General features: G+C 34.6%; 1 protein-coding gene across 43 annotated transcripts in view; it reads left to right on the plus strand.

Annotated features, from left to right (window-relative positions):
• Pbrm1 (polybromo 1) overlaps nucleotides 1–15413 on the plus strand; it is a 93756-nt gene that overhangs the window by 15799 nt on the left and 62544 nt on the right. For 35 of the 43 annotated variants that reach the window (XM_078038449.1, XM_078038441.1, XM_078038455.1 and 32 more), the window contains 6 exons: nucleotides 1394–1462; nucleotides 4233–4331; nucleotides 6751–6836; nucleotides 7749–7844; nucleotides 8730–8821; nucleotides 12887–13100. In XM_078038449.1, coding sequence (XP_077894575.1) covers nucleotides 1394–1462; nucleotides 4233–4331; nucleotides 6751–6836; nucleotides 7749–7844; nucleotides 8730–8821; nucleotides 12887–13100 — 656 coding nt within the window. The remainder of the gene's footprint in view (nucleotides 1–1393; nucleotides 1463–4232; nucleotides 4332–6750; nucleotides 6837–7748; nucleotides 7845–8729; nucleotides 8822–12886; nucleotides 13101–15413) is intronic. The other 8 variants (XM_078038452.1, XM_078038476.1, XM_078038453.1 and 5 more) reach the window with 1 other exon arrangement.

Below are 15413 nucleotides of genomic sequence, written 5' to 3' on the forward strand. Positions count from 1 at the left end.
AAGGGAGGAAGTACTTCCTCTCACCTTGCCTTCTGAGGAAAGAGAAAATTTCCTTTTTTACAAATAAAAAAAGTTTAGGTGTTTATTTTATCATTAAAGAATAATCTTGGAAACAACCCAAATGCTCATTAATAGACAAATCAATAAGCAAAGAAGTTGTTTATACAAACAATAGAATATTATTCAACCTTAAAAAGGGAGGAGATTCTGAAACATCCTACAACATGGATGAATCTTGAACATAAGCCAATGAAATAAACCAATCACAAAAGGATAAATAATGTATGACTCCTCTTGTATTAGGTTCTTGGAATAGTGAAAGAGACAAAAAGTAGAATGGTGATTGCTATGAGGGTAGGGGAGGGGAGAAGCACAGTCCGACTTCCTCTGAACCTCTTGCAACTGCAGTTATTTCCGTCAAGGCACAAAACTTGCAGGAGAGCCTGAGGGTAGTGAATAATTCTAGGCATTGTGAAAGCCTCAGTGGTATCCCCCAACATGTCCAACCCCTGGGGATGAACTAGTATGATAAAGTAGAAATTACTTATAATTTTGCTTCATTTCTTTCATATAATTTCATTTAAAAATATTTTATTTTGAAAAACCTTACTTTGATTAAAGCATTAATAAAAGCATTAAGTTAAACATGAAGCAACAAATTTTTATGATTTCTTATAGTTCCTTGTGAAGTTTATATGAAATATTATATAATTGTTATTTATATTATAAAATTTAAAAAGCTTATAAAGAGACCCATTAAGAACTTTTTTCTGGCTGGGAATATAGCTCAGTTGGTAGAGTGCTTGCCTTGCATGCACAAGGCCCTGGGTTCAATCCCCAGTACCACATATACACAAAAAATAACTTTTTTGATTGCTATCTGGGGACCTTAAATTTAGACATTTATGATTCTGTGAATTTAGAATTTTATGTTAAATTGTAGTATATTAGTTGTGTAGAATGTGTAACTATCAATACCAAGTGTAAACTCCTACATCTGTTGAATATTTCATTAAGCTTCCCAACCCCCACCCCCCCAGTACTGGGCATTGAACCTAGAGATGCTTTGCCACTAAGCTATATCCCAACCCTTTTTATTTATTCTGAGGCAGGGTCTCACTAAGATGCTGAGGCTGACCTTGAACTTGAGATCTTTCTTCCTCAGCCTCCTGTCTCTGGGATTACAGGTGTGTGCCACTGCACATGGCTCATGAAGCTTCTTAAAATAACATTGTATTTTGTTTCAGATATAAAATACTGTATGTCTTTATATCTGTGAATGTCACAAAGCTGCTCAGTTTCTTGGTTGACAACATATTGTCAGTATGATTCTTGTGTTTTCATTAGCTCGCTGCTTTCACTCATTGAGCAAACCTGGGTTTTTGTCTTCCAGCAATATCCAGACTATTATGCAATAATTAAGGAGCCTATAGATCTCAAGACCATTGCACAGAGGATACAGGTATGAACGTGGCCATATGTAATCATATATGGTTTGGAGCAGATTGGCCTATGGACTTAGAGAATTTTAGAAAGCAGGGAAGTGAGGGGCTGGGGATGTGGCTCAAGCGGTAGCGCGCTCGCCTGGCATGCGTGCGGCCCAGGTTCGATCCTCAGCACCACATACCAACAAAGATGTTGTGTCCGCCAATAACTAAAAAATAAATATTAAAAAATTATCTCTCACTTTAAAAAAAAAAAAAAAAAAAAGAAAGCAGGGAAGTGGATATCTCTTTAAGGGTTATTAGTATTATCAAATAATATAAACAGAGTAGTACAACTTGCAGTTTTGGATTAAGGACAAAAATTAGGGCTAGGGGTATAACTCAGTGGTAGAGTGCTTGCATGTTTTGGGGAGGCTATGGGTTGAATCCCCAGCATCAAACAAAACAGAACAAAATTGCTTTAGGGTATCTTAAACAACAGAATTTTAAGTGAAAATAAATACTATGCTTTCTTTAACCTTCTTCACTACTCTCCCACTCAATTTCCCCAGAAATGATAGATGTAGTTAATACCCATATGGATTTTCTATATACCTAGCCCAGTGCTAGATATATTGGCTAAGTCATTCTTACAATGACTATATGATGTATATCCTGTTATTCCCATTTTAAATATTATAACACTAAAGTATGGAGACTTGTAGCCAAATATGTACTAAATAAGTATTAACTAATTGTGAATGTATGATTAGGATTTGTGGTTTGATGATTATATGTTAAGGTAGGTGAATGCAGAAAGATATATATTCTTCCAGAAATCTAGTTTCTAGAGTGGAACTTGCTTCTTTTCCTAGCTCTTCATCTTAAGTAGTTGTATCACTTGGGTCATGTGACTATCTGCTTCCTCTGCTGTATATTAGATATAGTATAACCACTTGGCTGTGATGATATATGTAAACTGTCTCATGTAGCAACTATTAGATGAGCCCATAATCACTAGGAATCACTCATCTTCCCAGGGTAAGAAGATTATGCTACTCCTGGGAGATAAAGCAAAAAGGAGAACAATGTGTTACTTAGTCTCATTGAATAATGAGACTGTGGCACAGTGATTTGCTAAGAGAGAGAAATTTCCTTGGCTCTAAATTTTAAGACAGCAACAAATTAAAGAGTAACAATGTAGTAATTATAGATTCCATAGATACATTTTCACAGAATGTTAAAATTCGGACTCTAATTATCATCTGGTTTTGAGGCAGCCCAGTAAGTGCACCGAATGCTCACTTTCTGATTCCCTTGGTCTTCATCTATCTAGGGGGAATGATGTTTTCATAATACTGAAAATCAAATCAGATTTTAAACACCTCTAAGTCAGCCCCAGTCTTCTCTCTTTGCCTTTTTGCCTCATCTTGTTCTTATTTCCAAATTATTGGAATAATCTTTCCTATCTCTCCGATCAAAAAGCTCTCTAGTCTCTTTCTTTATCTTGCTTCCTAACCCTGGCTTTCTTCCCACTGTTCCAATGCTCAGAAACTTAATTTCACTTGTCACAACAACTTGTACCAGTTCCATAATAATCAACTCTAGCTACCATAAGCAGAAAAGGAATTTATGAAAAAGGATCGATTATGAAATCGTTGGAATGAAACACTGGGGAACTACTTTTTGGAAAATAAATAGAACTCAGGGATGTCATGGTACTGCCAAGATTACACACAACCTGCTTGTAGTACAATTGTTATTACTACTGTCATTTGCCACTGTGGGCCCTGCTTAGATTCTCGGCCTCTGCAGGAGTCAGTAAGAATTCCTGCCATTCCCTGGCCATTGCTTTAGACACTGAAGACCCAGGCATAAATTAGCTTGTCCGTGATTATTTCCCTTTGCCTTGCTGATAGGTTGTGGGTAAAGCAAACTTTTGCCCACTTCCACCCTCATGGTGGGAAGTAGGGCCTTCCCTGTCACCTGTTCTAGGATTCCTTCCAAATAAGACAGGCATTCAAAAGTGTTAGTTCCACATAACAGATAACCATCCAATCTCCATTGCCTGCTTTTTTTGGATTCTGCCTCATTTTGCCTTTGCCTTTCCATACACTTTTGTGCTACAGTTGTACCCTTCCCCACCCTCCCCACTTAAATTGGTTTCTTTGAGTTTCTCTAGAACTACTTCTTCCTGTGTACTTATATCATTAAGTACATGTATACACATTATATGTGTTTCTTTTACCTAGCATGCATTCCTCCCTCCTTTCCTTTGTAAATTGAGGCAACTATGTGAGTATTTCTAGGTTATTTTGGAATAAGTGAGCTTTAAGATGTGACAGCTCTAGCCCAAAAAGAGTACATAGAAAATGTTAACCTCTATGCTGGACTGATTTTATAATTTACCTCAGGTGGTCCTAATAACTCAAGGAAGTTTTCCTTCACATTGTTAAGGCCACTTTAGTGAATTAGTATTCATGAAGCACCCAGAACAGAGCTTGGATCATTGTAAGCATGTGTTGGCTAACTAAAACATTTATCTTACTTTTTTTTTTTAATTAAGTTTTTTAATGAAAATAATGTAGTTCTGGTTTTGTTACCTATTATAAAAACTTATTTGTAAATGGGTAGTAGGAATAATTTATGAAAGAAAATTAAATATTTTTCACATATATACTTTCCAATAAAGTCTTAGACTTATGGTGACAATTTTAAAATATGTGGAGTTCTTTTTTAATTAAAGGTTTTACTGATATTTTTTAACATTTATTAAGAGGAACTGCTATGTTTTGTTGTTTACTGTAGAATGGAAGCTACAAAAGTATTCATGCAATGGCCAAAGATATAGATCTCCTAGCAAAAAATGCGAAAACTTATAATGAGCCTGGTTCTCAAGTATTCAAGGTTAGTTTTTTGTTGTTGTTATTTTCATTGATGATAGTAAATACTTTAATTTAGGTTCAATAATTTTTATAACAATTTTATTGAAGTATGTCACATGCCATAAATTTTGCCCATTTGTTTACTTATTTACTTTGGTATTAGGGATTGAACCCAGGAGTGCTTAACCGTTGAGCCACATCCCCAGCCCTTTTTAATTTTTGAGATAGAGTCTCACTGAGTTGCTGAGGTTGGCTTTGAACTTGAGATCCTCTTGCTTCAGCCTCCTGAGCCACTGGGATTGCAGGCATACGCCACTTTACCTGGCTCAAATTTCACCCATTTAAATTAATAGACCCAATTTGATGGATTTTAGTATATTCACAGAGTTAGCAGTCACTCTTCCCCCCCCCCCACCATCCCCAGCCCTAGGGAACCACCATCTTTTTGTCTTTGTACATTTGCCTATTCCAGATATTTAATATAAATGGAATCATACAATATGTGGTATGAATTCTTTTGTGACTGAATTCCTTCATTTAGGATAAGGTTTTCAAGGTTCATCAGTGTTATAGTCAGTACTTCATTCTATTGCTAAATAATATTCTATCTTATGGATAAACCCTGTTTTATTTAACCACTCATCAGTTGCTAGATACTTGTTTCCATTTTTTTGTTGATTTTGAATAATACTGCTGTGACATTCAATATAAGTTTTTAGGTGGGCATATATTTTCATCTTATGTACATACTAAAGAATGAGATTAGTCATATGGTAACTATATACTTAACTTTCTAAAGAACCAGCAAACTCTTTTCCAAAGTAGATGGTCCATTTTACATTCCCATTAGTGATGTACAAGTGTTGAAATTTTCTACATTCTTACCAACACTTGTTTTCCATTTTCATCCTAATGGGTGTAAAGTAGTATGTTATTATGGTTTCGATTTGCCTTTCTGTAATGAATAATAATTCATTTTTACATGTGTGTATTGTCCCTTTGTATGTCTTTGGAGAAATGTCTATCCATATCCTTTGCCCTTTTTTTAATTGGGTTACTTCTCTATTTTTGAGTTGTAGGCGTTCTTTATATATTCTGGATATCATGCCCTTAAGAGATATATGATTTTTGAATATTTTCTCTCATTCTCTTGTCTTTTCACTTTTGTGATAGTGTCCTTTAATCCACAAAAGTTTTTAATTTTGATGAAGTCCAGTTATGTATTTTTTTCTTTGGTTGCTTTTGTTTTAGGTTATCACTGCCCAGTCCAAGTTCATAAAGATTTACACCTATATTTTCTTTTTTTCTTTTTTTTTTTTTTAAGTTTATAACTGTGACTGTATTTATTTATTTATTTATTTATTTATTTTTGGTTTTTTTTTTTTTTATTGGTTGTTCAAAACCTTATACACCTATATTTTCTTCTAGGAATTTTATAGTTTTAGCTCTTACATTTAAATCTTTGGTCCACTTTGAATTGATTTTTGTAATTAATAGGTAATAGTTCAGATTCATTCTTTTATGTGGGGTATTATCCTGGCACCACATATTGAAAAGATTTCGTTCCCCATTGATCATCTTGGAACCCTTGTTGAAAATCATTTAACCAAGATGTAGGAGTTTAATTCTGTATTCTTGGCTCTGTTCAGTTCATTTAATTGTTTGTTCTTATGCCAAAGTAAGGTTTTTTAATCCTTTTTTCCCAGCTAAATATTGATTTATTCCCTGCATTTAAATTTCATAAATAATAAAAAGCAACATTTATAGTGTAAATACAATGTAAAATAGCTTTTCCGTTGCTCTGTAATTCCCTCTTAGAAATTTTGTAGTCCTGCTTGTAGAAATTCCTTGAATTAATCACATATCATTGGGAATTTAGGAAAGAATGCTCAGAAAATCTTTTAGTAGTAAAATCATTAGATTTTCCTGAACCCTGACCCAGATACTATTGCTATTGCCAGTTAATGTTAACTCTATCTTTCATCTTTTGAGAAAGTTTGAGTGAAAATCGGAAATGAATTCTGAAGTCCTGTGTTCTTAGTCCTTGGATAAGACATTTTGGTAGTATATTACTGATTGTTAGTTGATACAGTTAAAAATTTTACTTTTCAATCTAATTATTTTTCTAAACCTTTTCAAGAGAAAGAAAACCTTGGATTTGACTTTTAGGTTGTATACAACTAGGATTTGTTGTATTTTACCATCAGATCTTTGTATATTACTTCACTAACTGTGAAAGAAATAGAAGCTTTTTGCATTTAATTAGTGACAACTTCATGAAGATGTTTGAGAAGCTTACAGAAAAGTTAGAGGATGCAGCTTTGTGAATGTTGAATAGATGTCAGCTTCAAATGGAAAGAGTACCGTGAAAGGTACCCAGTGTGTGAACAAGGGAATTTTTTTTCTATTCCTTTTTAAGCTGAGTAACTTTATTTTGACAGGATGCAAATTCAATTAAAAAAATATTTTATATGAAAAAGGCAGAAATTGAACATCATGAAATGGCTAAGTCAAGTCTTCGAATGAGGTAGGTTAAGAAATATTTAAGATCTTTATTAATTTTCTTCCTTTTTTTTTTTTTTTTTTTGGTGTGGTACTGGGGATTGAACCTAGGGTGGCTTTACCACTGAGCCACATTCCCAGCCTTTTTTTTTTTGAGACAGGGTCTCACTGAGTTGCTGAGGCTGACCTCAAACTTGCAATCCTCCTGCCTCAGCCTCCCAAATTATTGGGATTATAGATGTGTGCCACCACATATTACTCAAAAAATTTCCAAGATCTTTGTGTTTTTGTGTTTGCTGAATTTTCTAATAAAATCAATACAGTAGAAAACAAGATTTATGTTACATTTCAAGATTATATTTAGTTAATAATGTGATTCTGAAAAGAGTAGAGTAGCTTATCTAGCCTCTTCATTGTAGCTGAAGGGGGGCTTTATTTAATAAGAAACACTTAAGGTAATACCACTATATCCTCCTCTTACCTTTATAAATACATATTGATGTAATACAATATTATGGTACTTGGATATAATGTGCAGTAGCATATATTTGCAATATATGAAGATCTGAAGTACCATTCTAGTTGGTTTTTCCTTTCCTAGAACTTTAAGTTTGAACAAGTCTTAATTCTGGAATTCTGCTTTCTCTTACCTGAAATGAAAAGGTTGGGTGATTATTTTCAAAGCTCTCTCCTTGTTCTCACATGTATTTTGTTATTATTTCCTCTGGCTCTACAATGACCATAATCTCTCAAGGACTGGCTGTGGTCTGCTGTCCTCTGCAGAGTCCCATGGTCCTGGAGAAGAGCCTGCTGCATAGTAGAGGCTCAGAAAAATTCAACATTTCTATTAGGAAAAAATAGAAAATGTCTTTTTTTTTTTAAATCCAGAATTCTGATTAGCTATCAAGTTTCTGAGGTTTTTTTTATCTTTGACTAGGACTCCATCAAATTTGTCAGCGACCAGGCTGACAGGCCCTTCGCACAGTAAAGGCAGCCTTGGTGAAGAGAGAAATACCACTAGCAAGTATTATCGGTAAGAAAAAGAGGGTTTAGTCTGAGAATTGACCCATACTTAGGACAGTAGGCATATTAATATTTGTCTGATGGCTATTTTGAAATAATATTTTGGGATGATTTTTTTTTTTTTTTTTTTTTTTTTGAGACATGGTCTCACTAAGTTGCTGAGGTTGACCTTGAATTTGCAGTCCTCCTGCCTCAGCCTCCCAAGTTGCTGGAATAATAGGCATGTGCCACTGATCCCAGCGTACTTCTGGATTATGAGAGTTATTTATCAAGTGCTTTATTTAAAAAGTTGAGATACTTGTAGTAGGTTTTACCTCACATCTCAAATAATGATTAAGGATTCTTTAACCAATTAGTGTTTAGTATTAGTTATAAATAAAATGTGAGATTTAAATACTTATTTGCAATAAATAAGTTTTGTGTTTAGAATAGAATTTTTTGTCATTTAAAAGTATGAACATCTTAGAAGAGAATAACTGGTGATGGTGACTGAGTCTTTACTTTCTATAAAATAAAGAGTACTGCTGCATTTAAGTAAAAAGCGGATTACAAGTTGCCCCACTCCAGGCTTTCTACTACCACTGCCACTTTCTTAGAGGAAAAATTAGTTTTTCTTGGATAACATTGATGAGGAATATTAAGTAGCAAAAAGATAAAGAGGCAGTTAATAGAAATTATTTTTCTGGGGCTGGGGCTGTGGCTCAGTGGTACAGTGCTTGCCTAGCACGTGTGAGGCACTGAGTTCAATTCTCAGCACCGCATATAAATAAATAAAATAAAGGTCCATCAACAACTAAAAAAAAAAATTTTAAAGCAAAAGAAATTATTATTCTTTGTTATTAAGTACTTTGTTAACAGCTCCTAATGACTTCCAATATCTTGTTTTTCTTTGTAGTAATAAAAGAGCAGTCCAAGGGGGCCGTTTGTCAGCAATTACCATGGCACTTCAGTACGGCTCAGAAAGTGAAGAGGATGCTGCATTAGCTGGTAGGCATTAGATTTTGGCTAAATTAAATGCCTTCTAAAGTGGATCCTTTTGGTTGGTGTGGCCTGAAGTTTGTTGGTTTTTGGAGAATGTGCTATTTGGTTCCATTTGATTGCACCCCTTAGTTGGTAGCTGATTTATCAAAAGCTTATTGCTTGGTTAAAATTCATATCTGGGTAAATATAAAAACATGAAAGAGATAAAATGATGTAGAACGGATAATATCCAAAAGGTAGCCATATTAACATCACATAAGAACTTTCGGAGATAAGTGAAAAGATTAAAAAAAGATTCAGCCTACAATAGTAAAAGATTTGTTTCATTGGGAAGGAGTTCCAAATATGTAAATCAAGAAGATGGAACTTTATGGAGAATTTGAAAACAATACCCATCCAACAGAATTCCTCTTCTCTCGTTTGCTAGATAAGTAGAAAAATTGAATCTACTTCCTCATAAGTATGATGCTATTGAAATGAGTTACCGCAAGCTTAGTGGTGTAAAATAAATTTTTTCTTACAATTATGGAGATCAGAAGTCTAAAATCTAGGGGTCAGCAAGCCAGTTTTCCAGATATTTTAGGGGAGAATGTATTTTCTTGCTTTTTCTGCTTCTGAAGACTATCTGTACTTGGCTTGTGGCCCCTTTTCTCTATCTTCAAACTGCATCTTTCCAACTTCTGCATCTGTTGTCCCTTCTTCTTGCTGCTTTGACCTTGTTGCTTCCCTCTTGTTAGGATCCTCTTGATTACATTTAAGGGCACACCCACATAATTCACAGATTAATTCAGGTTAATCTTCTCATGTCAAGATTATTAATTATTATTATTATTAATTGTTATTATTATTAACCTGTTGGCATATAAGGTAACATTTAGAGGTCCTATTGACTAAGACATGAGTATAGATTGGTAGTTATTATTCAGCTTATCATATGTATTCTACATTTAAAGAACACACATTCTTCCTAGTTTCATATTTATAAAAACTGACCATCTACTCAAAACAAATTTCAATAAAGATTAGGTGTTATATAGCCCCCATTTCTTTTTTTTTTCTTTTCTTTTTTTTTTTTTAAAGAGAATGAGAGAGAGGAGAGAGAGAGAGAGAGAGAATTTTTTTTTTTTAATATTTATTTTTTAGTTCTCGGCGGATACAACATCCCCGTTGGCATGTGGTGCTGAGGATCGAACCTGGATGTCAGGCGAGCGCGCCACCGCTTGAGCCACATCCCCAGCCCTAGCCCCCATTTCTGATAAGTGCAGCTAAGACATCAACTAACAATGAATAGAATTTAAAAGTCTAAACATCAGAAATTTTAAAATAAAATTTTATCTAAAAGAAGAATTATCTCAGAAATTTAAAATACTTAAAACTGAACAATTGCAACAATGAAATAATGCATCAGAACTAATTGAGTGTAGCTGAAGTGATAATTCAGAAGGAATCTCATAAGTCTGAATGCTTCTCTTTAGAAAAGCACCTGAAGGAATGAACTAGGCATCCAACATTAGTAAATAATAAGATAATTTTTGAAGTTAGAAAAAATGAGTTATAAAGCTAATAGCAGAAATTTAATTCATTAAAAAAGAAACCTATAATGGAAAAAATTAATGGGGTGAAAAGTTATTTTGTTAAGACTATTAATAAAATAAGTTTATGTTGGAATTATCAAGAGAAAAACATAAGAGGTAAGTAAATAATATTAGGGAGGAGAGAGACATATAGAGATTAAATGAAAATGTATTTACAGCATATACATTTAAAAATTTAAATGAAAAAATTCCTAGAAAATGTTAAATGTGTAAAACTGATTCAAAAATTAAGCCAGGCTTGGTGGCACGTGCCTGTATTCCACACTGCTCCTGAGGCTGAGGCCCAAGGATCACAGATTTAAAGCCAGCCTCAGCAACTTAGTGAGGCTGTAAACAACCTCGGGACACCCTATCTCAAAGTGAAAAATAAAAAGGACTGGGGATGGCTCAGTGGTTAGGTGCCCTCTGGGTTCAATCCCTGGTACCAAAAAAAAATTAAAGGCTGAGATTATTCATAGAACCAGTAAAGAATTAAATTATCAGTTAAAAATCTTCCCACAGGCTAGAGTATATATGTCCCTGGTTCATCCTCAGCCCTGAACAAAACAAGCAAAAAAAAAAAAAAAAAGCAAAAACAAATAAAAAACCTTCCCATATAGAAAACACCAAGCCAAACATTTAAGAAAGAAGATTTATAATTTTTACCTCAGTGCTGGAGATTGAACCCAGGGCCTCACACTCTACCACTACATTTCACTCTCTTAGACAACAGAATTTTATTAAAACATCTGCACAGTAGATGAAATGAGCTTCCAGTTCATTCTGTGAATCTAATATAACCTAGATATCAAAACCAATTAGAAGCATACTGTATCTGTCAGTGTATATAATACATGATGACACAATTGGATTTATTCCAGTAATACTAGGTTTGTTCAACATTAAAAAAGATAAAATACCATTTACTGCATTAACATTAAATAAAACCATACAATTGGCTCATCACATATATTTGATAAATACTACAATTCTCATTCATGATGAAAATTCTTAGCAAACTAAGAAGACTTTTCCTAAGCTGATAAAAGGCATTTCTCTTTTTAAGGGAGAAATGTTAGAAATAGGGTAAGAATTCTGTTACATTTTTTAGTTAAAAAGTACTACACAGCCTACAGTTACAACAGTTAATGTATGAGGATCAAAAAAGAAGAAAGATACATACATATTGTAGTTGACAGATTTTTTTTCTACTCAAACTCTTCAAATAAATTACTAAAATGAATAAAAAATAATAAGTTGCAGATATAAGATCATTACACAAAAATCCTTCTCTGGAATAAGGCACAAAAAGAAAATTAGGTATATATCCAACAAAAGATGTGTAAACTCTTTATAGGAAATATCAGAGATGATGACTAGTTTCAAATCCTTGTCTGCTTCTAGCCAGCTCTATGACTATATTAAAATCTCATCTGACAGCTTTATAGGATGAATGACATTGTTTAAGTTGCTAATCTCTTTTGCCTAGTTTTCTCATTTGAAAAAATAATAACAATATCTGTTTCATGTGGTGGTATTAGGACTGCCTAAGGCTTGTGCTTATCAAGTTTTTAGCCCAACTTAAGTACTTAATAAATGATTGTTGGTCTTACCTGGGAGGAGTACATAGCAATTATGGTTATTGTGATCCAGCCAAAACAATTTAAACTGTGATCTTTATGCACTATTTAAGAAATCAGGGAACTGAGCAAAATCTGAAGATGATTCTGTTTTACTTTTTGTGGTGTTTTTATGATTTAGCATCTATTTAAAAATTCCCTCTATAAGGAATACATCATTCATCAGGGATGGTATAAATCAATAGGGCAAAGTCACAGAGACTTAAGGTTAAATCATGTCTGACATTATTGGCCTAATGTAAATTTATACTATTCTAAATGTGTTAACAGTTTTCTATTATTGTAACAAATATCTGAGATAATCAACTTATGAAAATACTTTATTTTGGCTCACAGTTCTGGATGTTCTAGCATATGATCAGACCCGTGGTTAGGCAGCACTTCACTAGGCTCCACCTGTTAAAAGTTTCCACTACCTCTCAATAGCACCACTCTAGGGGATAAGCCTTTAACACATAGGGCTTTGAGGGACATTTCAAATCCAAACTGTAGCCCTGAACTTCATGGTATTATTTTAGTTCTGAAGACTCTGAAAGATTTCTTCCTTCTTTTGGCCATACATGCCAAGGAGTCTCTGAGGAGAGCCCAGAAAGAAAAACTATTTTGCAACCTTTTATAACCAGTATAACTTTTACTATTTAGCATTTTATTTCTGTGAAATGTTTCTCTAAACATATAGTTCTATGAAACATTTCTCTAAGCATGCATCCTTAGCATCATCTTTAATGGAGATTATAGACTATTTTTAAAATTTTTCAAATATATATAGGTCTGTCTGTTGAAGGAGGTATTAAATATGGTTATTTCATGCTTTATTACTTTCTTCCCCTGTGAATACTTGTTTTTTGTCTTTCTAGCTGCACGTTATGAAGAAGGAGAGTCAGAAGCAGAGAGCATCACTTCCTTTATGGATGTTTCAAATCCCTTTTATCAGCTGTATGACACAGTTAGGAGCTGTCGGAATAACCAAGGGCAGCTAATAGCTGAACCTTTTTTCCATTTACCTTCAAAGAAGAAATATCCTGATTATTACCAGCAAATTAAAATGCCCATATCACTACAACAGATTAGGTAAGATTTTTCTGTATTACTCTGTGTAAATCTGTTTTCTTATGGTCTAGCCTGAATATATATTATTGTTTCCTAAAATGGATAAGGATTTTAAAAGTAAACTTTTTACCTAATCATTTGTTTGTCTTTTGATTAAGAACAAAGTACAAAAACTTTCCTGCTTACACCTTTCATTGATACTTTAATTATGGTAGTTAAACCATATTTAAATTTTATATTGATAGTTGAATCATCAGAATAAGCATAGTCAATTCTTGGAGAACTTATTAGCTGAAACCGTACTTGAAAGATGGTTCCATCTTGGATTCCCTTTCCTGTTTAGAAAATGTTTTGTTCTGCTTTTTTTTTTTTGAGATGGGATCTTACTCTGTTACCCAGGCAGATCTTGAACTCATGCATACAGTTAGAAAATGATCATTTGGCAATTCAGCCAGACAGAATACTTAAACCACTATAGTATCATTAACAATGGTAAGAAATCATAACAACAGTTAAAAAAAAAATCCAAATTTAAAAATAGGCAGAGGCCAGGCTCAGTGGTACATGCCTGTAATCCCAGCTTGAGATGCTGAGGCAGGAGGATCGTAAGTTCAAAGCCAGCAACTTAGTGTGAGGCCTTGAGCAATTTAATGAGACCCTGTCTCAAGATAAAAAATAAAAAGGGTTGGGGATGTGGCTCGATGGTTAAGGGGCCTTGGGTTGAATCCCTGGTTCACAAAAAGAGAGAGAGAACAGAGGGCTTCCATAGGAGGTTTAGACACTGCTACTGCTGTTGCCACTGTGTCTGTAGTGATCCCTGAGAAGTTGCAGCACATTTTGTAGGTACTCAGCACCAACATGAATGGGCAGTGGAAAATAGCCTTCTTCCAAGTTGGAATTTTCTGATGTAAACTTTGCTTTATTAAGTCACTATTTCAGCACACACATCACCCCAACGCCGCCCGCCATGTCAGTTTTGTGGACACCCCAGTAGGAGTGGGTGAGAAATAGGGAAGTGATTTAGACCTAGATGGTAGTACACTAACATTTTGAAGGGTCAATATGTAGGATGTGTAATCCCTTCTTGGGTCACAGAACCCATGGTGCCTACTAAGAAACTTGCTGTGCCTGGACTCCCTTCTATGTATGCTATGTAGAGCAGCAGTGAAGTGTAGGACAGTGCTATCCAATAGAACTTTCTGCAAAAATGGAAATGTTTTATTGCCTATGTTATCCAATATGATAGTCACTAGTCATGTGTGGCTGTTGAGCATTTGAAATGAGGCTAGTGCCACTGAGGAAGTTGATTTTAAATTGTATTTAAATTTAATCTCGGGCTGGGGATGTGGCTCAAGTGGTAGCGCGCTCGCCTAGCATGCGTGCGGCCCGGGTTCGATCCTCAGCAGCACCACATACCAACAAAGATGTTGTGTCCGCCAAGAACTAAGAAAAAAATAAATAAATGTTAAAATTCTCTCTCTCTCTCTCTCTCTCTCTGTCCCCCTCTCTCAAAAAAAAAAAAAAAAGAAATCTTTAAAAAAAAAAAAAAAAAGATGTCGTGTCCGCCGATAACTAAAGAATAAATATTAAAAAAATTCCCTCCCTCCCTCCCTCCCCCTCCCTCTCTCTCTCTCTCTCTCTCTAAAAAAAAAAAAATTTAATCTCAGTAGCCACATGCATCTAATGTCTACAATATGAATAGTCCTAGGAAGATTAATTGGCAGAAGGAAGATAGTTGAGTGTCCCCCAAAACAATAAAGAATGGATGGATAGCCAGATGTAGTGGCCCATTCCTATAATCCCACCTACTCTTGAGGCTGACAGGAAGATTGCAAACTCAAGACCGCCTTAGCAGATTAGAAAGGCCCTAAGCAATTTAACAAGACCCTATCTCAAAAATTAAAAAAAGGGGCCTGGGGCTGTAGCTGAGTAGTAGAGCACTTGCCTTGCAGGTGTGAGATCCTGGGTTCCATCCTCAATACCACATAAAAATAAATAAAGATAAAAAAATAAAAGTAAATTTTTAAAAAGGGCTATGGATGTGGCTCAGTGGTATAACACCCCTGGGTTCAATCTTCAGTACCAAAAAAAAAAAAAAAAGTTTGAGAATGGAAAACTAGAGCTGAGAGATAGCTCAAAATTAGAGTACTTGCTTAACATGTACCTGGCTTTGATCCCCAGGCCCACACACAGAAGTGAATAGGAGCTAGTGTGGTACCTCATGCAACTTTTCACTGTGCTGGGATTTGTTTTCCCCATGTTTATTTCCATTTTCTCTCTTCCTTCACTCCAAGTCTCAATTGATTAGGTTTAGTCTGATAAATCTCTGAAGAT

The sequence above is a fragment of the Ictidomys tridecemlineatus genome, chromosome 2 (assembly GCF_052094955.1).
Source record: "Ictidomys tridecemlineatus isolate mIctTri1 chromosome 2, mIctTri1.hap1, whole genome shotgun sequence".
Classification (NCBI taxonomy): Eukaryota; Metazoa; Chordata; class Mammalia; order Rodentia; family Sciuridae; genus Ictidomys; species Ictidomys tridecemlineatus.